We start from the raw sequence: 25,309 nt of genomic DNA, 5'->3' as shown, positions 1-25,309 counted from the left end.
TGCCTCAGCCACTCCCACCGAAAGCGACCTCCCTCGGGCGCGACCATTCCATCTCTTGCCACTTAGCTGAACTGCTTTGAATTGACACGCCAAGTCAAGGGAGGCGCGTTGCTATGTCAGGTACGTTGGGATATCAGCGTCCGTTGTACTGGTCACTCACAGTTCCACACAGAACAAATTGAACTCTCGTCTCCTCCATTCGATAGCGTATCTTCCGTGCGGTTCTCACCGACCAATCCGTCTCATCTGCTCGTATCATCTTGGGATACGGTGAGTTGCTTGTCTTTGAAGTCTCGGTGTGGGTGCCCGCTCTTGGTTGAATGGTGCAACCGCACGTCGCACGTATTGCTTTTGCGCTGCTTCTCTTGCTTGTCCCATCTTCCCTATTCTCCGTTTTTGACGAAACGCCATCGCCAATATTCATTGATCATACCTAGAACCTTCGTGGCGCATCGTTTCTTACGCTCTTAGAAGGTTGTTGCGAGAGATTGTGCGCGGGGAATGATGCCGATGCGTAAGGGCGAGATCATCGGTGTGTCATTTGATTTTGAATGTCTTCACACTCGTCGTCAATTCTGGAATCTACCTCACGGTGATATGGCGTGGCACTCCTATTTCCCCGAAATTATCGAGTTCAACGAGGACTCACTACTCTTCTCAGACGGTTCGCTTCTACGATATCGCAGCCAACGAACAGAAGGCGAAGTTCGATCATCGCGCCGCTGTACTTGCGTGCTGTTTCTCCGACGACTCCCATGCATACAGTGGTGGTCTTGATACATCAGTACGAGAGTACGTCCGGCATCATACCCGGACGTTAATAGGTCCTGATTTTTCTCCAGATTTGACCTTCGAACGGAAAAAATCAACCACCTCGGACAACATTCGGACTCAATCTCCGGCATGAACTTCTCTCGCGACCGAAGTAGGTCCAGACATATCTGAGCTCGTCTTGCTAGCTGAGCTGGGCATCCACACAGATGTACTGGTCACTGGCTCCTGGGATAGGACTGTGCGGTTCTGGGATCCCCGGACGTCATCGCAACAGTTGTCACACAATTTGCCTGAACGGGTGTACCTCATGGACCTCGTTAACAACACGCTCGTCGTCGCTATGGCCAGCCGACTATTCCACATATATGATATCCGAAAGATGGACGAGCCGGCTCAAATCCGTGACAGTAGTCTCAAGTTCATGACGCGTGCACTGGCCTGCATGACAGATGGCCAAGGTAATTACACTTCCCAGTCAATGAGAACCAGCTTTTGACTTGAGCCTGCAGGGTATGCGACAGCCTCAGTAGAGGGACGAATAGCGGTGGAGTACTTTGATCCTAGCCCCGAAGCCCAGGACAGGAAGTATGCATTCAAATGCCATCGTCAAACTATAGACGACGTAGACCACGTGTGGCCAGTCAACTCTCTTGCATTCCATCCAGTGTACGTTGCATCCACCTCTACATCGCGTGAGTCTTGAGTGATTCTCTATGCAGGTACAACACGTTTGCATCTGCGGGCTCGGACGGCACTCTCTCGATATGGGATCACAAGTTGAAGAAGCGGCTGCGACAGTATCCGAAGTACCACTCCGCCATCCCGTCGGCGGCGTTCAACTGTGACGGCACCAAGCTCGCCGTGGGCGTGAGCTACACTTGGGAAGAGGGTGAAGAAGGTGCGAAAACGGCTGAGCGGCCTAGCGTATATGTGAGGACAACAGGAGACGAAGTCAAGGTGCGTCTTGACCGGATATAAATGAGAAGCGGACGCTCACCTCACTTTGTAGCCAAAAGGATGGACGGGTAGCTAGATGCGGTACTATCCTGCTGTCGGGTGTGACATATGACGCATTCGAGCGCGCAGATCGTGTTGTTCGTCATGAACGATTGTCAAATCCATTGCCATACTGCAGAACAGTCCGCGTCGTTCAGATAGATATTGCTAACATTGACACAGGTATATAAGTTAACGTCTGGTGCGAAACACGGCATTCCATTCAGTGTTGTCTTTTCTCCAAGGAGAACTAAAGATCATCATGTCAGCGCAATGCCTGTCCAGTATCAAGCTACTCACCTGAGTAACTACGGTGCCATCTTTTAGGGATTCTTTCCTCCCGATGAACTTGTAGCCAAACCACCTCGGAACGACACGCCAGGCTGTCCACCAGAGCACGCCTACAACCATGATAGCAATGCCAACCAGGGGGTACCTAGAGTGAACGTGTCAAGTTATCCGTGCGTTGAAAGCAGGTCTATGGCTGACAACGTACAAGTAGTATGGTAGCGGAGGCGTGTCTCCGATGCCGCCGGGAGGGCGGATGAACGGGGCTACGAGGACTAATGAGGAAGAATTTGCGTTAGGGGTCGAGTAATGGGAGGAAAAACAGTTACTCACGGAACACGGCAGCAGCCAGGTAGAATACGGCGAGTGGCCACCATACTACGCCAGCGTCAGCAGACAGGCATCTGAACACGTCGAGAGAGAACACACCTCTGAACGGTCGATGCGCATCGGGCTTCCTATACCGCAACCAGAATAGTCCCTGCATTGTGTGTTCAGATGGTGAATGGTCCTCATAGCAACGGGCGGGACGTACGACAACAACGAACAGGTTGATGATCTGCGAAGGGTATCCTTCCACGTCGAGAATGAAAGGGTAGGCGACAGATGGTGGTGGTGCGATGATGACGATGATCTAGTTGCGGACCGACAATCAGAGGCAGGCGGACAGAGGTGACGCTGTACGCACTGAAGGGATAAGGTGGATGATCAAACCCGGTAAAGGGCTCTTTCCCGTCGGCCAATTCGATGCCCAGAACCGATTTCCGAAGGGCAAAGGGATACCCTCCTTTGCAAGCTCTGTTCAATAGCTCAGCGTTAATTACTCGCACCGGACAATCGATGCCTATGCATACCCTGATTGACGCGGGCAGCGCCGAATGTCTGAGTAATTGTCAAGTCAATGGACGGAATGAGTTTACAAGGCATTCTTCAGGCTCACGACGGTGATGACATTCTAGGGCAATCATGAGCTTAGGGCAAAAGTGGCACTAGCGCTGCACGCACTCTGTATTCATGAAGGCAATGAACAGGACCGCATGAGCAACCTGGCACAGAAGTATGTCTATGAGTGACGCACCCGATGGCACTGCAAAAAGGATTCAACAAGGGTCATGGGAGCGATGCAGAGGAAGGTACGCACCTCAGTGCAACAAACACAGTCAGTGCCTTCTGCGCTTGTGTCCCGAAGACGTTCTTGAAGAACAATGCCGCGACAGTGATGCCCGACTTCTGGATCTCCTCTTTCGTCGCGGCACTATGGGGAGACGGAGTCATTCAGCTTATCATAAATCTGGCATATAAGTACCCACGCAAAGTAAGCCACATTAGCGAGGATATACAGCACCGCGCAAATGCCGAGTCCTAGAGGCGCCGCAATCTTCAACGTGCGCACTGGATTCTTCACATTGTTCATGACGTAGTTGATACTGGACCATCCAGTATACGCGTTCAGAACTTTGAACGTGGCCGTAGCGTACTGCGTAAACAATCAGAAGGCCAGGCAGGTGAGTTAGTTGTCTACCCCCATGGGAGACGTCACTGACGTTATAGCTGCTGTGCGAACTCCCGGCGAAAGCATCTCTGAAGTTAGCATGCGGATCTGCGACATGTGTGCGACCGGAGAGCACAACCCAGCCTTGATTTGATGTCCGGGTCAAAAAGCGCAATATGCGAGAGACAAACTCGACGGAACTGACCTGCGATGACAACGAAGAGCAGGATGACAATTTTGAACACGCTTAATATCTGATAGCTGCATGAGGATATGATCAAGCATCGTAGACACAATCCTTACATTCATCAGGTACACTCCAATCCGTGGCGTGAACCCATGCAAGAGGGTCACGAAGAAGATAACTACAAATGGGTCAGTTCATCGTGTCAGAGTGCAAGTGAGTGAAATGAGTGCGAATACCTCCGAGAGCGATGCCACGCTCATTCCAGCGAGTTACAGTAGCTCCGGCGGCCTCGAGTATACTTGTGTTCAAAGGTTTCTGAGCTTCCATTCATCTTAAAAAGTTGCACTGATACTCACTACGAGGCGAAAACCTGACACGAGAAGCGTTCATCAGCACATCCCGAGTATATCAACCATGACCACTTACAATACAGTTTGCCGCGGTAAACCCGAGGAGAATCGCGTTCGTTGCAAAGATAATGGTTGCTAGGTGCCGCGGTCTCTTGTAGGCAGCCTCAAGATATACTTTCTCTCCGCCAGACCGAGGAATCATGGTACCAAGCTCCAGCCAAATGAACAGTCCACAGAACGAAAGGACGAATCCAAGCAACCACAGCATCATAGATGCGCCGACGGAGCCAACAGAATTGAGGATTGAGGAGGGCGTCGAGAATATACCTGTGCCGATGATTCGACCAATGCTTCATAGTTCCAATGCATGTTAGCAACGCAGGTACAAAACAAATCTGAAGCCCACCGACATCATCATGGTACAGGTGAATACACCCAAATGCTGTCCCATTCCGCCGGACGTAGCTGGGTCACAATCAGTCTTCATTCCCAACCACGAATGTCCCTTCCGTACCTTCATCGTATGTTAGCGCACCCGGCGCTAGAGCTGGATCTTCATGAACCCTCGTGTTGCTTTCGGAAGTAGAAGTAGTGTCGTCCTTGGACGGAAGTTTTTCGTTCAATGCAGACCCTTCAGGATCTACAGAACTCTCTACCGGAGAGGGCGAGTCCTTCGGCTCGTTTCCACGCATGAATGACGGTCTTGAGAAGAACTTGGACATCTTGCTTGACCAACCGCTACCGATCATGCCGACGAGGTGAACTAGAAGACCCTGAGAACATGTGCGGCTCCCGCGATTCTTATACGAGAGCCTGACGAGAGCTTAGCTGTGTTCCGGTTGACACTTCCACGCCATAGCGCGCCATCTTGAGCGGGAATTGATCATGGCTGAAGACGCCCAGAGTCACATGGATCACTACGTAGGTATCCACCCAGCTCAGTCGGTCGCGCAACGACCAACGAAGCGAGACATCTACTGATCATTAAGGCACACCAGGGCACACCGCGTATGCGCAGTTGTAGATCATAGCATGATCGTAGCAGAGACTTTGACACGCTTCGTGGTGCTCATCGCCTCCGTTGATAAGTGATGGGCCTGACAGGAACTGTCGACGACTCAACGTCGAGCAAAAGCACGATCGCGCCATGAGTCGCCTACGATGAGCTGTTTTTGTGGTGGCCCGTGCACACGTACGGGTTGAATAAGTATTGCCATATTCGACAGCACTGTTTGGCAACAGCCTTAGATCCTAACATGACCCAGGTGATGTCAGAGAGGATAACAAACGCGGCAAAGCTCATCACGACGACGCGGCTTGCACAACTTGTCGTCAAATAGACTCTCTGCCGGCCTGAGACGGCATCGCAGCAAGGTGCTATCCGCGTTAGACACGACCGGGCCGTATACAAGCATTCTGCTAGTGGGGGGATGTGGCTATTGTCAAGATGATCATCGTCTTCTAGTAACTTACATGCAACACATACCACCGACGCCCTCACTTTCTCTTCTGGAGAGAGAACTACAAGCGGTCGTTAGCCATGACCACGTCCGTAGCAGTGAACGGATACGTGCCAGTGATACCACGGTTCCATCTTCCAGCGCTTCCTTCCTCGCCACGAACTTGTAGCCGAACCAGCGAGGAACTACCCGCCAGCCCGCCCACCATACGATACCCAGGAACATGACAGCGATACCCACTAGGCAGTATCTGCAGGAAGGTATCTTCAGTGTGCATTCAAAATGGCATGGTTGTCAAACTCACAGATAGTAGGGCAGCGGAGGCGTATCGCCCACACCTCCCGGAGGGCGAATGAAGGGCGCAACGAGGACTAAAGGGGTGTACAGGTCATTTGTTCATCGATTCACTGAGTGGGGTGGGACTTACGGAAGACGGCAGCTGCCAGATAGAATATGGCAAGCGGCCACCACACTGTCGGGCAAACGAGCTATTTGACGCTGCTCGTCGATTGTATGTAAACGTCGTACCTTTGAATGGTCGGTGGGCATTCGGCTTGCGATATCGAAGCCAAAAGAGACCCTAGAAGCGTGATGAACACTAGATAGTATCCCAGGAATGCAGCTGTGACGTACAATGACGACGAAGAGATTGATGATCTGCGTTGGGTACCCCTCGACATCGAGAATGAAGGGATAGGCGATGTTGGGCGGAGGAGCGATGATCACGATAACCTGTGAAATTCATCCTCAGAGATGCGAGATGCGTTCAGAGCTGGTACTCAACGTACCGAAGGTATGAGATGGACGATCAACCCAGGCAGAGGTGTCTTGCCAGTCGGCCAGTTCGATGCCCAAAAGCGGTTACCAAACGGAAGCGGGATGCCTTCCTTCGCAAGCTCTGAATCGGCTTGATTAGCACTTAGTTAGTAAAGAGGTACATCAACTGTACTGACCCTGATTGACGCGGGCTGCAGAAAACGTCTAGTTGCCGTGATACTGAGTGCACAGTGAGAAGAAAAACTGATGATACTTACGACGGTGATTACATTCTATCGTGGAGATAAGATTCCTGAATTTGAGCAGTGCATTGTGCTACTCACCCTGAATCCGACAAAGTACATCGAACGACGAGTCAATGTCGATTGCCTGCGAATCAAGGATTGCCACGCACCCGAGAGCACTAACCGAAACTCATGAGTGATTTTTGCCAAGAGCATACTTGGAAACCACGTACCTCAGCGCGATGAATACTGTCAACGCCTTCTGCGCTGTAGGACCGAACACTTTGACGAAGAAGAGAGACGCCACTGTGACCCCAGAGGTTGCAATCTCATCCTTCGTCGCCGCACTACCAGTTGCGTTAGCAATGCATTGTTTGCGCCAGACAATGTACGTGCCACATACGCAAAGTAAGCGACATTCGCAAGGAGATAGAGCACAGCGCAGATAGTCAAACCCAGAGGGGCAGAGATCTTCAAGGTGCGAACAGGGTCGCGGACGTTGTTCATCACGTAATTGACACTCGACCAGCCGCCATAGGCATACAGGACCTTGAACGTGGCCGTGGCATACTATGAACCGTCAGGAACCTCGCATCAATGCTGATAAAACGGAATGCGATTGTCCGAGTACTACGCACATCGAAGCTACTATGTGAGCTTCCCGCGAATGCATTTCGGAAGTTGGTGTGGGGATCCGCTACGGCCGTGTGACCAGAGAGCACGACCCAGCCTAGTCCACTGTAAGGAGCGCGTCTTTCGAAGAAGATATTCGACTTACCAGCAATAACAATGACGAGGAGGATGGCGATCTTGAAGACACTCAAGAGCTTTGGAGATGTTCAGACCGAAATTTCCATGAGGACCGTCCAGCACTCACATTCATCAGTAGGATTCCGGTTCGGGGTGTAAACCCATGCAAGATCGTCACGAATACTATCACTGTGGCAAGCAGTTGTGAGCTGACGAATGGATACGAGAACAGTCTACGGAGGCTTGCCTGCTAATGCAATGCCTCGTTCATTCCATCGAGTAGGGGTAGCTCCGGCTGACTCGAGGATACTAAGGGAAATATTCACACCAACAAGCGTCTCAATTCAATGGGCCACATACTTTGACGCAAATACCTGTGACAAGCGGGCATTGTGAGCTCGTCGGCTTCAATCGATTCGTGAAGTTGTACGCACAATACAGTTCGACGCCGTGAAGCCCAATACGATCGCGTTTACCGCAAACATGATGGTCGCCAGATGCCTCGGCCTCTTGAAAGCAGCCTCTAGATATACCTTCTCTCCTCCTGAACGTGGAATCATCATGCCAAACTCGAGCCAGATGAACAATCCGCAAAAGGAGAGCGCGAAGCCCAGAAGCCAGAGCATCATGGAAGCGCCGACGGATCCAACGGACCCTAGGATGGAGGACGGCGTGGAGAAGATCCCCGTTCCGATGATATGGCCGACACTACTCAGTCGCCTTCAGCAAAGAAGCTTATCATTGACGACGCGACCTCGTACATCAACATTGTGCAGGTGAAAACACCCAGATGGCGACCCATACCTCCCGCGGTAGCTATCCGGGATACGTTCATGAGTTCGAATGACGACCAAGCACTGCACGTACCTTCATTGTACGTGAGCTCCCCGGGTGCGAGATCAGGATCCTCCAACTTGTCGTTCAACGACACGACATCGTCTTTGACAGCGTGTTTCTCGTCCACATCCTTCGCGCCTTCCGAGTCGTCCACAGGCTCCAGAGAGGGTCTTCTAGCGCTGAGCGATGGTAACCTCGACTTGAACGCCTTCAGCGACATGCTGTCCGACGAATACCAGGCTGAACACTAGGGGAGTGAAGACGTCTCACCGGAGGCCGTCATGCTAGATAGGGATTTATATAAGTAGCGACGAAGTAACCTCGACCTACTTATCTCCACGGTGGCGGCTTCCACGCCATGGTGCGCCATATCGTCGCTGAATTAGGTTAGTTCTTCCGTCGACCATTGCAAAGTCTGATGTGAAATCCTTAGTACCACCTTTATCCGGCGCGGAATGTCACGTACCTTACCGAGGCCGCACTGGTTCGCACTGTCTAGTCGAAGAGCCATGAAATAATGGTCATCCGTTGGAGCTTGTCATGCAAGCATACTCGAGGCGTGTTTATATAGATTGGAACTTCGGGTGTGGCAGACTGCGGGTTCTGCGGTAGTCTAGCACGCTGCCCAAAGCTGACGAGCATGTGCTGCGTGCGGGACTGTTGATAGGGATACCTATCTGCCATGATGGCCCTGCAGTTGCGACCAGGGATCGTCCGCATCCCCAACATTGGATCTGCAGCCTGAATGTGCAGCCTGTTGGGCTGCAAGCGAAGCACACCGTAAGACGACCCAGCGAGCATACTGGACGTACATGCCGAGCTCAAGTGTCCGGGTGAGACCGTGCAATAGCCGTGGCGTACGCGCTATTCACCGAAGAGTTGAAGACATATGTCTCAATCTAGTGCGAATCTACCGCATGTATGCGCAGCAAGCTTACGGTCTTTGTGGAACCGTTTGAGCTTACTCTTGAGTCTTGCCAGAGGAGTCTGTAACGAGCACAAACCGGGTGAATGGCACGGTGCTGTCTTCTCATCACTTCAAATCAGCGCTTGCATGAACGGCAGGTCCAGCTTCTGGGAAGTGGTATGTCTTCAATGATAGAAAATATGAAGCGAGACAAGTTGAACATAGCAGGAAGAGTGTGCCTATATGCGTGTTGCAGCGGGAAACCGGGAAGGCGCAGACGAAGGCAGAATCGACTGGTCGTACCACGTGGCTTCGGTGATCCCCGAAAGCGGAGGAGGGCACTTTGGTCGTGGCCACCGCGCGGTGGCAACGTTTGTGCCTTTGTCTCCACCGCGCGTCGACTGGCATTGTATCTCACCAATGACACTCTCACAACTGACCTTCACTCGACCGGACGTCCTCGAACAGGCAACACAGAAAGCTCTACCAAAACCTTGTATTCGTGCTGAACTGACATGGAGATCACTCCAGTAGAAGTCGTAACTACAAATAATGTCATAAGTGAGGGGGACTGGGTATCAAAACACGGAAGGGCAAGGAAGGGTGATGGGTGGGTAGGAGTAGTGAGGGGTTGCCGGTGATTATGGACATGGTGCGAGTGCATGCAGGAGCAAGGTGAGTGAGTACAACGATGACCGTGATGACAGGTGATGACGGAGGGAGGAATATCAGTACAGCGACCAAGTGCAAATATACACGGACCAGCGTTCTCCGACGATGGAAAGTAAGTGAGTACAACAACGAATCCCAAGGTGCAGCGAGCTATTGATTTTGTACAAGTCCGTTTGGGTCGTCAACGCACGCCCGCGTACGTTGACAGCGTCATCACCAGGGCATATTGCCGTTGTCGTAGCCGCTGAACATCCCGTACGGGTCCTGTCCAGGGTCTGCGTCGTGAAGGTCGTGCTCTGGCGCCATGTCCATGGGTGGGAACTCGCCGCTCTCGAAGTCGTACCCTAGTGGCACGTCGGCCGACATCCCGGCGAGCTGCTGCATCTCGCCGTCAAACTTGGAGATACCAAGCTCAATCGGTGGGATGGCGCTGAGGTCGAAGTCGTCCGGGATCATGCTCTCGTCTGGCCAGAAGCTCCCGTCGGTCGGCCACGAGAACGAAGGGAACGACATCTCGGGGGCCTGGCTCGAGTTGACAGAGTCTGGCTGCTGACTGGCGCCGTCGGCCGTGTTGCCAAGCGACAGCGCCATCATCGAGATGGCCTCTGCCGGTGTGAACGGGGCGCCGTGTGACGACGAGGGCGAGACTGGGGAAGTGAAGTGGTCGACGGGCGACAAGAACTGGCTCGACGCGATGGACTCTGCGGGCGATACGAGACTGGAGCCCATCATCGAGTCGCGCGGGATGCTCAAGGACTGGAGAAGCGGGCCACCTTGTTGCTGCTGGTGCTGGAGCGCGGACTGCTCAGCTTGGAACATCTGGAAGAGCTGGTCCGTCTGCGATCGATCGAGCGATCAGCTGTCTATCAGTACATCGGAGCGATCGGGAACGTACCTGGACGTTCGGCTCGAAGGCGGCGGGTTGCTGGAATGTCGGCGGGTAGAGGGAGTCGTTAGGTAAGTACTCGAAATGCGTCAGATGGTCGTCGTCGGGATGGGGTATGCGAGGGGAGCGTCTGCTGATGCGGGGAAGGAGGGAAGGTGATGTGGGACATGAGGGCATGAAGACGCTCGGAAGGTGGATGGTCTGATACGCAGGCGGCGGCGTAGGAGCTGAAACCGCCCTCCGAGTCTGACCGCGCACCGGCGCGGGGAGACTGTCGCGGCTAAGGCTGCGAGGAGGAGACGGAACTGGGAGCACGAACGAAATGCCGCTCTCCGCATCCGTCTCCTGCTCGCCGTCACCCTTCCTCCCCTTACCCTTCTTCGACTTCGCCCTCTCCTTGATCCTCTGTGGGCGATAGACGTAGTTGGGATACATCGCCTCGTGCTCCTTCTTCTTCTCCTTCGCTTGATCCTCCCAGTACGTCCGCTCCTCGGTGGAGAGACTCTTCCACTGTTGGCTGATCGCCTTGGAGAGGTCCGCCTGACGCTGCTTCTTGACAGGCTCCTCCGCTGCCTCATCGGCCGCCTGACGGTCCTCGCAGCACTTACGCCGGAAGAGGATGAACGCGTTCTCGGGGCGCTTGATGTAATCCTCGTCGCCCTTCTTGGGTCGCCGTTCCACGATATCGCTCGCGGTCGATCTACGCCGCTTATGCGAAGCCTGCGAGGAACGGGCTGAAGGAGTCGAGAGGATTGAAGATACATCAGAGCCGATGGAGGAGGTCGGGGAGAAGGCGCGAGGCAGGGGCGGTGGCGTGCATACCGACTTCAGATCGGGCTCGAAGGGCGAACTGGACGGGGAGGCGAAGTGAACGTCGTTGTTGATAGGGAAGGAAAATGCGCGAGGCGTCGGGGAAATAATAGCGACCGTCGGGGGAAGGTGTGGCGCGTCCGTCGCGACTTCGAGGGCTGTCGAGAAAGCATTGTGCGGTGAGCTCCCCATTGTGCGTGGTGTGCAAACAGAACTGAGTTTACTCACGTCTGGAGGATGTCTCGCGAGTGCGGTATGCAGGCATGATTGTTCTCGTGGGCGCGGAAGGCAGCACTGTATTATTCGCGAACGCGAGGCGAGCTCCCTCGAGGCAAGACAAAAGACGCTCCCGATTGCGGCAGGAGGAGAAGATGGGTGGCTCGGACGCCCCGAGGGAGAACAATTGCACGGGAGGAGGACGAGCGCAAGACAATACGACGTGCGTCTTTATAGTCTAGGTGATATGACCTCGCTGCCGAGTGCTCACCTCTCCTCTTCCCGCGAGATCAAATCCGAGATCTCCTTCATTGTCATACCGAATGCAGACGGGTGAGAGCGCCTATCCTGAATCGGCGACCTGTCTCCATTACGTTGCCAAATACCCGCAAACACGCTCGCCCTTTCTTCTGTCCATCAAGCCATCTGGTTCACCGATTCGTCTTATTGTCTACGCTCCTTCCGTGGGCCCTGCATGAGCGCTCGGCACATATCGGGTCTCTCTCTATTGTCTCTCAACTCTTCGCATATGCCGTTATCTCACAAAGTTCAAAGCGCGATAAAGTCTCGTGCTGACGCTCTCGCGCGTACTCTGCCCCCAATTCCCCCCTCCTTCCCATGTCCCGTCGCGCCTATGCACGCATTCCAGAAAGCCGTATTATCGCTCTATCCACCAGACTCCCTCTGCACGCTGCCCCTGGGCTCGTCCGGGCGGTTGCGCGTGCTGCCTTGTCCGCACGTTCCCCCGACGTTCCGAGCCTGCGTACCGCGTGTCGTCAGGAGCCGTAAAGTCCACCGTGTCTACGTTTGTCAAAGCGCAGCATGACACATCCCTAAGCATATCGGATGATCTGGGGATCGACTCACCGCCGCCGCTTCCTGCCATGCTCTATCTGGTAAGACTCACCCAGTCACCGCGGGGTAGTCAAAGTTCAGTCGTCGTCACCCGCGCAAACGGCAACTGCTCGCTCGTTCCTTGGTTGGCTGTAATGACTACGTCTGAGTAGCGTGTGGATCCGATCGTTTTGCGTTTGGGATCGCCCGCCCTCGCCGCGATCACCACGTTTCTGCGAGAAGGCTCTTCCACCCGCCCATGCATTGACTCTGCGTCGCGATGACCATATCTGGCCACACGCGTCGGCACCGCTCTGCCTGCAGGCGCGACACGCGTTTCTCGCTGTCCAGGGTGTCCCACCCGCTCCCAAACAGGCGGGCAGCGCTCCCATGACCCACCGCCCGATGACAATATTCCGGTCCATACGGTCCTGTGCGGAAATGAACGTGATGAGTCCTGCAATCCCGGTCCGTCCCAGCGCCATGGCGCGCGGAACGACGTGCAGTTCGGCGGCGTAGGCTATCATATGGAAGCGTCCACGCTTCATAGCGATCCCCGCCTATCGAGCTCGAGGAGGTCGCGGGACCTTTGCTTTGGCATGCGCTTTGTGGCCAGAAAAGGAAAATTGGAACAAAGTGGCCGGAGACTGCTCGGACATGCTACGCCTGACCACGATATCGGATCCTGAGTTCCGCCTGTGGCCTGCGTGGCCCTCCGGATATCAATCTATCCAATGTCTATCTTGACGACCTGACAAACGTCAGAGCTTGTATGGTTCTGCATGCGCGTGCGCCGCGTTCCACTCGGGCGAAACGGTATTTGCTACACCTACTTCCGTCTCGAATTCATCACGTACGCCCACAGACCAGGTCTGTCGTGAGCGCGGCGCACACAGATGACTGGGCGCGCTGTCGGGGCGCGAGGCAAGAGCCCGCAGCTGATTATGCCCCTGTGTCACCCCTCTCGCTCGCGCAGCTAGTGCCAGTGACGCGGTCATCCGTGATCCACCTAGCAACCACGGACGGATCACACCTGCAGGCCCCTCCGCCGAACCTGTGTTGCCTCGCGGCGCGCAGGAATATCATGTGTCGGGAGACGGCACATCCGACGCGGCGCCCATATCGCGCTGTACTACTGGGCTTTACCAGAGACGGAAGCATCGATGGCGTGGCGTGCCTGCGCCGTGCATGGGTTGCTCGGTCGAGCGTCGCGGATGATTCTTGATAACCTTTGGCACGCAAATGCTTCCGCTGCAGCGCCGACGCAGCCGACGCGCTACATGCGAGGTGGAGCGGGCAGAGTTGCCGTAAATTGATTGCCCGGTGCGTGCAGAAATTCGCTATCCGATGGTGAAGGGACTGGAGTAAGCTAGCAGTGGCACGGCGCTGTTCGCTGCGGAACTTCGGGCGACGTCGACGCAGACGGCACGCCATGGTGATGGTCAGCCGACGCTACGCTGGTGTCGCGAATGCGCTGGAGGAACTCGGGGATGATCCTGAAGAGACACGAGGTCGAACGCATGGCGTGCAAGGCGCCGTCAATGTCCACGATCGTTGTGCACAGCCGTGTCCTGGCATGACGCACTCGCCGCGTTCACGTTCCCGAGGCGATGAGGATATCATCAGTATTTTATCGCTCTCAAGTGAAGTCCGGTACGTTTGCGCCGCATGAGATCCTTGACCTTAGGTGGACTGACATCGGCAATCCCTGCATGCGCGTCTGCAGCAGAGCGACTATCTATGATAATTCTGTCATAACGCACCTGCTCAGTTCACATGCAATCCGTGATTATATGGAGATGGTGGGAGGCATCTCTTCACAGTACGTCAAGGTCTCTGTGACGCCATCGTACAGCCGGACGGCCGGAGAAGGACCTTCACGTAACGGAGGCAGCGCAGAGGAATGTACCAGAAGCTCATTTCCGCCTGGAAAGCGAACATGCGATCGGTGCCACGGGATGGGATTCAACTCGAACATCGCTGTCTTTGCCGTTAAGCTTTGCGCCGAGTATGATCGCGTAGGGCTGCATCCATCGACAATCGGTGGTCGCAGGCGGCGGTCTCTATCTCGACGGATCAGTGAGCCTCTCCGAGTCCAAGCTAGCAGGATGCTCCGATGACAGCGAGTGCACAAGGAGCCCACGGATCAAAGTTAAGTGAACCTGATGAGTCTCTCCCCGCGCTGTGATCGACCACGGCAAGGACTGCGCGATGCATATCGTTTCACGGATCGGTGCGTGGTGCCTCGTTGATCGTCGACGATAGTACTAGCGGCTGACCCAGTGCGCAAATGAAATGCAAGACAATGTACCCCGCTATCCATTTCCGCCGAGAGCCACCAGCATACCGTGGTTTTGATTATCGGCAGCTTGGTCGGATTGCAGTACTCGGACATCAGAGGGGAAGACGAGAGGTGGCCAATTCCAAGTTGGTCGCGGACGGGAAGACCTGGTGCCCTGACTAGCCTGCACGTCTCTCACCGAGATTCTAATCCTGTCATCTGGCTCCGTTGACTGAACTCTTGCGCTTGAACATTCTGTCGAAATGGGGACGGTCATCCCGCGATGGTGGCGGAGGCAGATCGGAGATGAGGCAAGTGGCTGATCGCCGGTACCGTGATCGACAGGCGTCTGTTTCCATTTTGGTCACGACGGTTGACTTGTCAACTTGCTCGGTTCCACCTGTTCAACCGCGACTCTATCGAACCACCACGCAGACAGCTTCACTGCTCTGCACTCGTCTAGTCCGCCTCATTTCTCTGACCGATGCCGCCGAAAGTCAAACGCTCTCGCTCGCCAACCCCTGTTGGCGTCGCCGCTGAAGGGCTGTCACCTCATAAAGACAAAAAGCTTAAACTGCTCGCTTCGCACACAATATCCTCTCCGTTTCCTGACTTTACTCACCCGACACCCGCGGAGGCTGCGCAGGTGCACGATGTGCTTGCGTCAGCACATTCAAATATAGCGCCTGCTCGCTCAGCACCCATGGATGCTAACGACTCCGCTGGTACCTGTGGGAAGGTGCCGGACGTGCTCGAGTCGCTCATAGGTACCATTCTCAGCCAGAACACGACGTCAAGAACTCGACCGCCGCTAAGCACGGGCTTGATCGCAAGTTCGGTCGCAACAACTTCGCTGCGATCGCGCAGGCTCCGAAGCAGGACGTCGTCGATGCCATCCGCACTGGCGGGCTCGCGAACAAGAAGGCGGGGGTCATCCAGAAGATCCTGCAGGAAGTGAAGAAAGGCACGGGATCTACTCGCTCCAGCATCTCGCAGGAGTACTTGACCCTGGCGCCAAGGGCAAGGCGAAGGCGAGCGGAGATAGTGTGTCGGACGAAGAAGCGATGAAGGAGCTTGTGTCTTATGACGGCGTCGGCCCGAAGACAGCATCCTGCGTACTCCTGTTCTGCCTCGGCAGGTCGTCATTTCCGGTTGACACTCACGTCTTCCGACTGTCCAAGTGTTGGGCTGGGTACCCAGCAAGGCGGACAGAATCACGGCCCAAGCGCATCTCGACCTGAAGATACCGAACGGACTGAAGTACGGGTTGCATGTCCTCATGGTCGGGCATGGTCGGCGGTGTTTGGGATGCAAAGGTGGGAATCGAGGGAAGGGTGAATGCGTCCTCAAGAATTGGTTGAAAGAGCACACGGGCGTGAAGGATGAGGAGCTCGACGAATTGGTTTTGAAGGCAGAGGAGGCCGATTGACTAGTGAAATGTCGGCCACGAATACTTCAAAACAGGTGAGTGATAGTGCGTCTAGACGTATCCACCTTATACTTATGATGTTGCTTCGCAGACTTTATCCTTTCATTAATCCTCCGTGTTGCCTACTTTTGTCGTGCCGGCATACAGCCTCCAGCCTCCTGAGACCTATTCGATGTGGATCTGCTGTGAATCGTGTCAGCGTATGCAGTGATCATCATGCACACGGGCCCCTCACACCGTCGTCATCCATATATTCTCATATCGTAACGAAACAGTTAACCAACAGACAGGTATGTATGTTTGTCGGCGTCGTGTCCTGTAGCCTCAAGCCAACTTTCGTGTCACAGTACCTAACGCAAGCGGTGACGCCCACATGTGCAAACAACCTCACAACACCTGCCACTTCTGGTACTGTGGCACCGACCAGCGTTTGCGGAGGCCATGCCCCAGCCACGCAGTATCTGATTTCAGAATGAGGAGATCTCCAGGGTACTGTAAAGGCAGGTAAGCCACTGATACATTGCCGGATAGGGCCGTTGAGTGGCTCCGTGCACGTTCTCGCCGCAAGGCCCTGGACCGCAGGGTAAGCTCTAAGGATCCCGTTCCACCTTGCCTCCCAGGCTTCTCCCCTTCCCATCCACTCCCCATTGTCCTCGCCACTATGCCCGCCTCCGGATTAGAGCCACAATGGGCAACGTGGCCAGCCAACGTATCGAATTGGGATCATCGTTGTGATCCTGCTGGCCGGCGACCGTGGGTACCCTCGCCTGAGCCGGAGCCGTTCCCCCTCCCGACCTTTGATGAAAACACCCCACCCGTTGTGCCTAACGTGCAGCGCCCGCAAGCCAGAAGCGACAGGCGCGAGAGCAGGCGGAGACGGTCTGCCGAGGACGACCCGTTTAAGCGCAAGTCGTCCAAGATCACTATTGGATTGCTCTCATTTATTCGTAAGCGCGTATTTGGTGCGTGCGCTTCACGATGCTCGTGTCTCCGACCGTAAGCTCAGAGTTAGCCTGACGTAAGTCATCTTTGTGCAGGCAAGAAAGACCCGAGTCACGATCGACGGGGTACGGAGGAACGATTGAACACCGCTGCAGAGCGGCGGGTCATTACACCTACTGAATGGAGAGCGTATGGCTATTGGGCCCGTCCGCGAATCGGCCCAGTCCTCGTCAATAATGCTAGTACGTCCGCTCATATACATGCTATCTCCGCATGCAGTGAACGCTCATGGGCCACGCACGACTTTAGCACCGCCGCAGTCTCCTCGCGACTTGTCTCGTGAAGAAATCGAGGAGATCATGCAGTCCCTTCTGGACGAAAGAGGCGAGTGGCACACGGAAAATTGGGTGGCTCGCGTCGAGCACCCGGCATTACCCTCGCGGCCAGCAATATGGCACACACCACGACCGAGCTCTGCTGATCTCCCTTCCACCGCGCTACAACTCAATCCGTATCTTAAGCACCGCCTATTCGGACGGCCTCCTCTTTTGTTCGACATGCGAAACGAGACGGTGGGAGTTGAGCTCGGGGAACTGCCTCCCGCCATCCCCGGGGAGGAGCCAATGCACATACTCTTCTGCCCGCGCGGCCCGGATGGTTCCCAACCAGCGACGTATCCCCCAGTGTCCGAGTTGTACATAAGCGCCCTAGCAGACGATAACTGTGATCCGTTCCCCTGGCCCACATTGGTCATACCGCACCATCCGCGACTCCCGGTCATGGTCATGGACGTCCTGAACGCGCTCATCGCGAATTTCGAAGAACGCCTGAAACCAGAAGAGGTCGCGGCGCTGTCGGAGCAGCGCCGGGAGCACATGTGTCGGGCGTACTGGGAGCGCGTGCGCACGATGGTTAGCGGGCGCATACCGGGTGATGACGACGGCCTGCGGCGGATTGATTACCTCGGAGACAGGGTCTTCTTCAGAGGGCTGGAGCCCGCTCCGGATGGGGTTGGCTTCGTTCTCTTCGTTGGTCCGGCCCACTGAGTTACGGTGGGTTGTCGGGCGTCGGTGGCGCTGTATCCATATCATTCTTACTGTACCATGGTTCTGTTGGGATGCATCACTATGATGGCGTTTTGTAGCACCAGGTCTTCTTTCCACACGGTTGTACTTGCTTACTCCAGGCTTCCGCGGTCATCGTATGCTAAGCACAACGGAAAGTCTGGGCTGCCTCCGATTGTATTGCGGTAGGTTGCCGGACGCTAATAGCCTAGCTCAATCGCACGGGAGAGATTAGGGAATTCGGTCTCACAAGAGACACAGAATATGCCTCAAGACTCAGCGAATCCAGCGACGATGTTTGCAGGGCTGCTCTACCTCAACTTCACCCCGTGAGTGTCGCTGATAGCAAATGCAGAGGCTTTCCGATGTATAACATCAAGAGCCCAGAGTGTCCGGCATGTCGTAACTACAACCGAGCTCAAAGGTCAAGGGGTAACGTGAGGCGCCGCACACGTCGTTGACAGGGCACCCTTGCAAGCCGGAGTAGAGCCCTCGGGTTTGTGGCCGAGAATGATAAGATATGTGGCGTTGAAATGGAAGGTCGAGCAACAGTCTGGCGCTTGGGGTAGAGCGCCGCCTAGGGCCTCCCAGCGAGCCGCGCGCCTCCCATTTTGACGAACAGGCACATTGAATTGGTATTCGGGCGTACCGGGGGCGCATGCACAAAGCACGTCTCTGAGTGTCAAGCAAGCACGTCGCAGGCGCGCGACCGAGAGTCATACCGAAGCCCTCACGCCGCACGGCGCGTGAAAGGGCTCGTCACCTGGGGAGTCGTATGCCCCGCTTGGGGACCGCGCGTTGTGTTCGCCGACGAGCAGCGCCGACCGCGGGGCTTTGTACGGCATAGTACGCGCGACGTCCGCGCACCTGATCACGCTGGCCTTCGGTCCGCTCGTCCGAACGACGAATGGGAAGTCGGCGACTGGATGGAGAACAGGCCGACAGAGAAGGCGGTGGGCAGTTCGCACCATGTCATCGGCGGGTTCCCAAGCCCATGGAATCGGGTATGTCATGCAATCACAGCGCGTGCGGTAGTATGTCGGGAAACGCTCGTCTGGGCGCTCCTTTTCGGGCGGACGGGTGAGCAGACGCCTGTGTCGGATGCCAACGTAGAGCGGATAGAGGAGAAGGCGAGCACCCGAGAAATACTCGGGGCGATCGCATGCGGGGTAGCAGATGCAACCGACGAGTGCGCGGTAGCGTGGAAGTACTGGAAAGGGTCAGAAGTCCGCAAGCTAGAAGACCGAAGCAATGGAGGAAGACACCGGTCGCTGTCAATTAGGTCTTGGAAGCCGGATGCAAGTCGGAGAGTCGCTGTATGGTGTTCAATAGGGACGCCTGGGATGCGTCGGGCGGCCACCTGGTCACCGATCAGCTCGAAATGCCATACCGGTGGAGAGGGAAACGTACTTTGACATACGACGCCCGCTCGACGCGAGGCGCGCGACTGGAAAGGATAGAGTGAATCTACGTGGGCATGGATCTCAGCGGAGGGAGATACAACGACTCTCGGCGGAGGACGGTGAGCCTACAACACGGGTCAAAGAACGGTTGGAGAACGGGGAGCATACCAATCGGACCGGTTTGTCGTTCCGTCCCATCAGGGCATTCCGCATGGGAACGCGGAGAGGTAGCAGCACGAGGGCGGGTACGACAGCGTCTGCATGATGCAAAGTAGCCTCGAGGCAACCGCAGTTCAAAGTATCGAGCAAAGCGGTATGGCGGAGGACATGTTCAGCTGAATGACTCGAGCTGTGTCCCGCACGCTGCACTTTGCAGGTCATTTGTCAATTCTTTTTAGACACGTGTCAGCGGCCTACCAGACCATCTGAACATGATTGTGTACGTTACCGTATCCCGTTCTTTGTGCACGAGATGGAGTGGTTGCACTGTAGCCATTGCCGACTCCACAGCGCGTGTCAGTTGAAGATTCGCAAGAAATAGTTGCACGATGGATATCGCTCCTGAGCGGGACGGGTGGACTGTGAGGCGGAAACAGAACAGGCGCCAGGGCCAAGGACCCCGTATGGTTCCGCGAGAGCCCATGTTTATCGATCGATTTGCGACAGCCATGCGGGCTGCTTCCGAGTCCAGCATTTGCTTCCGTTTCCTGGTCGGTAAGAAATCAGAATGCAGGTCTCATGGATAGCGTATTCAGCAACGCTCTGAAAGTCTATATTGCCAGGCCGATCTCACTGACACTGGGCAACAACGGAGATGGCGTACAGGCATCACAAGGCTCACGACTCCGCCGTGCAAGAACAAACTCAACGTGCACGGCGAGGATTCTATGGAGGGACATGCAACGCTGGGCTGCAGCCATTCTATGCAGTGTTCGGGGACTCACCTCCGTGTTGTCTCTGGCTTCCACTGCGCCGGGCCCGCCACGACGACGTGATCGCACCATTCAGACACGGCCGGTCAAGGATGTGATTGAGGCAGTCGTAGTGCCGGATCTTAGGTTGCTTTGGCTGTGCCAACAGAGTGCCTGAATCTGCAGGACGACTCAGGTCAGCCGACTCCGCAAGGCTGTCCTATCGCGCCTCATGCGGCGGCGTACCGGTACTGGGCGGCTGTACAGCGACCCGGGTGTTGGCGGAATTCGCTCATATCGAAGGCATCGCTCCTCCGCCATGCAGCACAGTCGGGCGGCGCGAGAGGAAGGAGCAACCGTCGCGTAGGTGTGGGCGGTGAGGACGGCTGATATGTTCAGGAATTCATCTCTCCCCGCTGCGCCGCCTGGCACCGGATCTTGTTGAGGTTCATGGGACCTCAGCAGCATATGATACCCACCAGATATGAGTGTTGTTGTCCTTGTCGAAAGTGCGGATTCTGAGACAAGGACGAGTGGAGGCAGTGCGGATCTGGACGAGCAGGCTCGGCTAGTACGGAGGGAGCCAGTCCGCAGGCTTCGAGTGGTCCTGGAGGTGCATGCCGTCGGCGTCGAGACGGAGTGAACTTTGATTGGGAGAAATAGATGCCGGCTCGAAGTTTATCTTGTGGACATGACTTCCCGAAACAGAATAAACGAACTGTTAAATGGGAAGCGCGCTACCGTGACTTAGTTCCGATTGCATCTCTGCTCATAACCACTCTGCTCTCCCCGAGTGTCGTCGTGGTACTTGACACTCCTGCAGCTCTCTTCTCTGTATGATGGCCGCAACGCTCGAGAACGAGGTCGTCTTCGCCGAGGCCGACGACGACGGTAGGCCTCTCTTGCCTCTTTTGGCGATCCACGCGTTGTACTCACCGACCACCACCACCATGGCGTGTAGACGGCATGCCCCCCCTTGTAGACAATCCCAACCCAGCCATGACCTTCACGTTCGCGACGGACATGAGTCCCATCACCTTCAGCAGCGACGCGGCGGGCTACGAGCTGCCTCCAGAAAGTGGCGTCCCCGAGATGTCGATCTACTCACCCCCGGCATCGCCTGCTCTCGGCCCAATTCGCGTGTCGCACGCGAAGAAACGCGACCCGTCCTATATACCGCGCCCCCCGAACGCCTTCATTCTGTTCAGGAGCTCCTTCATCCGTGCCGAACACATCCCGGGCAAGATTGAGGGAAATCACAGCGCGCTCTCGAAGATCATCGGTACGTTGCTTTGGGTAACTGTCTTTCGGGATACGTATACTATAATAATTCTTGTCTGCAGGTAAATACTGGAAGGCACTTCCGCGCGAGGAGAGGGAGGTCTGGGAGGCGAAGGCCATCGTAGCGCAGGCCGAGCACCGCATGAAGTATCCGGATTGGCGGTTCAGGCCCAGCGCGAACGCACTCGCCAAAGTGAAGGATGGACCGAAGAGGCGCAGCAGGAAAGGGCGTGGAGAGGCGGAGAAGGAGGTTCGAAGTCGAGAGAAGAGGTGCGCCAAAATCGCTGATTTACTGGTCGCTGGGACGACCGGGCCTGCGCTCGAGGCCGCGGTGAAGGCGTACGATTGTGCCGCAGAAGGCGATACGAAGGCGGAGAAGGTGAATATCGAGGCCGCCGTGGCTGCGGCGCCGAAGGAGGAGGCAAAGGACGGTGGCCTGCCTAGCGATGCGACAGAGGTGGTCGGTCGGCCGCCGCAGTTTACTCTCGATGATCGCCCTGGTCGTATGCCAGGCAGTGGAACGCGCGCAAAGACTCCAGACGCTGCTTACGACGCGAGGTTCAAGATTCCGCTGACCTCCATGTTTAAGCGGTCGTCGTCCGCCCCTGCTTCACACTTCCGTTACAATAGCGGTCAAACCGATAACCTGGGTCGCGCTGAGACGGCTAGCGGGTGCGCGATGCCCGCAACGCCCCCTATGGTCTATGCGTCGCCCACTTCTCGCGACATTGCCTCGCCTGCCCCCGAACACGAGGAGGCAACACGTGTAGACTCTGTCACGTATCCGTTGAATGACGGCATAGACAAGACGGCCCCGGATGGCACGGCCGCCACGCAGCAGTCCGTGCCGAACTTCTACGGTGCCGGAGAGTTCATTCCCTTCGGCGACAGTCCACAGTGGCACGCGGTGAGTGCGCATCCAGGCTATGTGCTTGAGGCAGGAACTCATCCGAGACTTATTTTTTCCGTCTAGGCATCCGCTGCAAGCCCTGCTGTAACCGAGTGCTGGAGCCCGACTCTGCCCTCTTTCACCCCGGACGTCGACGGTGCCATGAGCCCTGCTCAGCCATCGAGTCCCGTCGCGTTCAATATATCCAGTCCCCAGGTAGGGAACAATGCGTTCGACCTTCCGATGTTCTCAGGCTTCGGTGGATACCAGCACGCGTCTTTCCACTCTTCCTATTCATCGCTCAACGGGTGGGCTGGCGATGCGTTCATGAAGGGGGATCAGCCCCTGTCTCTTATGGCGCCCCCTTACGTTCTCCCGCCGTCGGCGGGCGCCGGCGTGATGATGAAGGACACGTTCGAGGCCGCGACATTCGTCGATTGGCGTGGCATTGTTGGGGCATCGATGGTCCAAGACTTTTCGATCTATCCACCGAACAATACACGCGATCTCGAAGGTGGGCAATATTATCCTGCAGCGCTGCAGAATATTGGCTGTCACCCAAGCAACAGTCCGTATGTGTTTTGATGGCGACCGGCTTCGAAGGACGCTCGGTGACCGGAACGTCTGAACGGTGCTCTTGAACGATATCGGGAAGATTCAACTCTTCCGTCTCGAGGCTGGCGATCGGACTCTCGTATCGCGTGCCCCCGTTTGAGGATTCAACTCCCAAACGTGGCGCAGTTATGTTTCATTTCCTTAGTGACTGTATTTTCTCTATTGTTCCTTTTTGTATCATCTACAGGATCTCCGTCCGCTGTGTCGAGCGCGTCATCTCCTGATGCACCGGCCGAAGCGCGGACTGCGGTATCCTCCGGGACTTTCTTCCCCCCCCTCCGTCTTCCGTTTCGAACATCGATCTCCTGTATCCAAACCTTCCACACCTCGCTCGTTATGTACCCGAACTGTAACCCGGATATCTCTCATGGTACGTGGTCCTATTTCTGTCCTCGTTCTTGGTCGCTCATTCCTTGCCCATATCGATTTTATTTGTAGTAAAGATGTATGTGATTTACGTAGCACGGCTTTCGCGAATGTCACGGCACACGATTTGACGTCAACCGTTGATGCCTTTCCGACCACAGTGCGAGCCTGGTCCATCTGGGAGGCGCTTTCTTGTGCCTTTTTCTCATCTGCTTCCGCTAGTTAGGCACTGATCGTCCAATTCCATGCAGAGCAGAACTCCGTTATCTTCAATGACACACGTGGGTTTATCAGCTGATTGCTGATCAAGGCGCTGTGAGTCTCCCGGCCGTCTCAGTCTGTCCCTGGTCTGTCCTTCCGTCTATAGGCTCCCAAGGTTGGTCGAACCGATGGCTTACTGACGAGGAGCACAAAGTCGCCGCAGATGTGGGAGCGTTCGCGCTGCGCAGAATTCGGATTCACGGTGCGACGCGTGCTACATCCCTCACGCACAACGAGCCACGAGTTCGTGAGTTACTTTCAAGGCTGGCATAGGTGCTATTCACTGAGATTTCTGCCGGCTCTGGTGGGCGATTCCGCCGAGACTCAATGGTCGTTACAAGACGCGAAGACGCGATTGGCTAGCCCCCTTTCTCTAGAGCTCCTGTAGGTGAAACCGCGCCATCGTTGCACATGCTACACCCCTGGTCTATGTTCCGATGGTAGCGCTCCCAAAGCCAAGGCGAGTTCCCGGTCTTCTCGAGCTCTGAATGTCGCCGAGTACGCCGTGAGGAGGTTCTCTCCCTCGCTCATCTCGGAGCTACCGCAAGGCAAGCGCCGTTCTCCACAAGCATCACTTTGAGTGTGTGAGTTACTTCCTCTCCTAGTTCGGGCTCTCACCGCTTGGTGGTGGAGTCACTCAGCCGCGCATGTTCATTTGGGATGAGCAGAGGTAGTGGCCCGCCTCTGCCGCACTTAACAAGGGAGCTGACCTGCCTGTGCCAACCCTACATGATGGTGGCATCTAGGTCTGGACATCGCGACCGTACAGACCCGGACCCATGGAAGTGTCCACATTCAGTCCATCTCTTCCATTTTGTGGAAGGCTCGCACGGGTGCCGCATGCAATCGCTCTGTCAGCGATTTGGCAAGAAGGGTCCGACATCGCCTACTGATCTCGGGGTCCTAAGGCTTGAGCGTGGAGTCTGTGCCCCGAATCTGCGTAAGCCACAACGCAAGGCTTAGCTGAAGCTCTGCTCGTGGAGTGCTTTACCTGTGTTCATCCGCCAGATTTGTGAGCAGCCCTGTATACCGTTTTTTGTAGCGCGCAGGTAAACACTAATGCCAGATCATCTCCGTCGCTGGTCGGGAAAATGAACGAAGGGGCGGCGATAGACCCCGCGGCAACACTAGAAGGGCGATCTCACACCAAGGCTCAGGATGACTCTGCACTCATCGGCGGCGTACTGACTCGTCAGCATGAACTTTATCGTCTTTGTCAGCGAGGTTAGCTTCAGTATGCCGCTGCTTTAGAGGAGGTATCATGTGCTCAATGCTTTCAGACAGGGTCTCGACGCCCGTAGATGTGGTGCGGAAGCTTTTCATGACCGGAAGGCGCCCATTTGATGCTCCTTGCACATGGAATATGCTGTCGCGACATGACTATGCAAGTGCTAGCTCGAGACTAGC

The 25,309-nt window shown here is 55.6% G+C and overlaps 8 protein-coding genes across 8 annotated transcripts; 5 read left to right on the top strand and 3 right to left on the bottom strand.

Moving 5' to 3' along the window:
* The first annotated feature begins 17 nt into the window (after window positions 1-17).
* Window positions 18-2,095, top strand: B0H18DRAFT_669999 (WD40 repeat-like protein). The gene is made up of 8 exons (XM_048039070.1): window positions 18-120; window positions 173-270; window positions 662-792; window positions 843-925; window positions 981-1,232; window positions 1,284-1,440; window positions 1,494-1,731; window positions 1,784-2,095. The coding sequence occupies exons 1-8, from the start codon at window positions 114-116 to the stop codon at window positions 1,805-1,807; spliced, it is 990 nt and encodes a 329-aa protein (XP_047897502.1). The 5' UTR covers window positions 18-113; the 3' UTR covers window positions 1,808-2,095.
* On the bottom strand, window positions 1,914-4,972 carry B0H18DRAFT_984343 (amino acid transporter). Its single transcript, XM_048044663.1, has 19 exons — window positions 4,602-4,972; window positions 4,498-4,552; window positions 4,164-4,437; window positions 4,094-4,107; window positions 3,974-4,035; window positions 3,854-3,915; window positions 3,756-3,804; window positions 3,603-3,694; window positions 3,369-3,535; window positions 3,200-3,313; window positions 2,999-3,014; window positions 2,913-2,940; window positions 2,747-2,856; window positions 2,594-2,692; window positions 2,488-2,539; window positions 2,392-2,436; window positions 2,267-2,333; window positions 2,071-2,206; window positions 1,914-2,020 (listed from the first exon to the last, which is right to left on the bottom strand). Exons 1-19 carry the CDS (start codon window positions 4,834-4,836, stop codon window positions 1,994-1,996), a joined length of 1,704 nt encoding a protein of 567 aa, XP_047897501.1. The 5' UTR covers window positions 4,837-4,972; the 3' UTR covers window positions 1,914-1,993.
* Window positions 4,973-5,505: 533 nt separating this feature from the next.
* Window positions 5,506-8,270, bottom strand: B0H18DRAFT_669904 (amino acid transporter). The gene is made up of 19 exons (XM_048039069.1): window positions 8,166-8,270; window positions 8,060-8,114; window positions 7,733-8,006; window positions 7,659-7,672; window positions 7,546-7,607; window positions 7,426-7,487; window positions 7,327-7,375; window positions 7,187-7,278; window positions 6,952-7,118; window positions 6,775-6,895; window positions 6,582-6,596; window positions 6,501-6,528; window positions 6,336-6,445; window positions 6,181-6,279; window positions 6,076-6,127; window positions 5,975-6,019; window positions 5,852-5,918; window positions 5,662-5,797; window positions 5,506-5,608 (listed from the first exon to the last, which is right to left on the bottom strand). The coding sequence occupies exons 2-19, from the start codon at window positions 8,098-8,100 to the stop codon at window positions 5,585-5,587; spliced, it is 1,458 nt and encodes a 485-aa protein (XP_047897500.1). The 5' UTR covers window positions 8,101-8,114; window positions 8,166-8,270; the 3' UTR covers window positions 5,506-5,584.
* Window positions 8,271-9,927: 1,657 nt separating this feature from the next.
* B0H18DRAFT_1115521 (uncharacterized protein) lies at window positions 9,928-11,675 on the bottom strand (the record flags this gene model as incomplete). Its single annotated transcript, XM_048033277.1, has 3 exons — window positions 9,928-10,551; window positions 10,610-11,568; window positions 11,639-11,675. The coding sequence occupies 3 exons, from the start codon at window positions 11,673-11,675 to the stop codon at window positions 9,928-9,930; spliced, it is 1,620 nt and encodes a 539-aa protein (XP_047897499.1).
* Window positions 11,676-13,789: 2,114 nt separating this feature from the next.
* On the top strand, window positions 13,790-14,687 carry B0H18DRAFT_669713 (uncharacterized protein). The gene is made up of 3 exons (XM_048039066.1): window positions 13,790-14,113; window positions 14,187-14,539; window positions 14,596-14,687. The coding sequence occupies exons 1-3, from the start codon at window positions 13,893-13,895 to the stop codon at window positions 14,646-14,648; spliced, it is 627 nt and encodes a 208-aa protein (XP_047897498.1). The 5' UTR covers window positions 13,790-13,892; the 3' UTR covers window positions 14,649-14,687.
* A 469-nt stretch (window positions 14,688-15,156) lies between these two features.
* Window positions 15,157-16,406, top strand: B0H18DRAFT_669720 (DNA glycosylase). The gene is made up of 3 exons (XM_048039067.1): window positions 15,157-15,574; window positions 15,621-16,205; window positions 16,262-16,406. The coding sequence occupies exons 1-2, from the start codon at window positions 15,226-15,228 to the stop codon at window positions 15,980-15,982; spliced, it is 711 nt and encodes a 236-aa protein (XP_047897497.1). The 5' UTR covers window positions 15,157-15,225; the 3' UTR covers window positions 15,983-16,205; window positions 16,262-16,406.
* Window positions 16,407-17,075: 669 nt separating this feature from the next.
* Window positions 17,076-18,341, top strand: B0H18DRAFT_669733 (uncharacterized protein). Its single transcript, XM_048039068.1, has 3 exons — window positions 17,076-17,132; window positions 17,194-17,354; window positions 17,422-18,341. The coding sequence occupies exon 3, from the start codon at window positions 17,472-17,474 to the stop codon at window positions 18,156-18,158; it is 687 nt and encodes a 228-aa protein (XP_047897496.1). The 5' UTR covers window positions 17,076-17,132; window positions 17,194-17,354; window positions 17,422-17,471; the 3' UTR covers window positions 18,159-18,341.
* A 2,854-nt stretch (window positions 18,342-21,195) lies between these two features.
* On the top strand, window positions 21,196-23,372 carry B0H18DRAFT_669585 (uncharacterized protein). Its single transcript, XM_048039065.1, has 4 exons — window positions 21,196-21,381; window positions 21,452-21,772; window positions 21,834-22,678; window positions 22,745-23,372. Exons 1-4 carry the CDS (start codon window positions 21,327-21,329, stop codon window positions 23,243-23,245), a joined length of 1,722 nt encoding a protein of 573 aa, XP_047897495.1. The 5' UTR covers window positions 21,196-21,326; the 3' UTR covers window positions 23,246-23,372.
* The last annotated feature ends 1,937 nt before the right edge of the window (window positions 23,373-25,309 follow it).

The sequence above is a fragment of the Fomitopsis serialis genome (genome assembly GCF_022376445.1).
Source record: "Fomitopsis serialis strain Sig1Antser10 chromosome Unknown B0H18scaffold_9, whole genome shotgun sequence".
Classification (NCBI taxonomy): Eukaryota; Fungi; Basidiomycota; class Agaricomycetes; order Polyporales; family Fomitopsidaceae; genus Fomitopsis; species Fomitopsis serialis.
The sequence above is the reverse complement of the archived record's forward strand: the minus strand, read 5'-3'. Positions and strand labels throughout refer to the sequence as shown.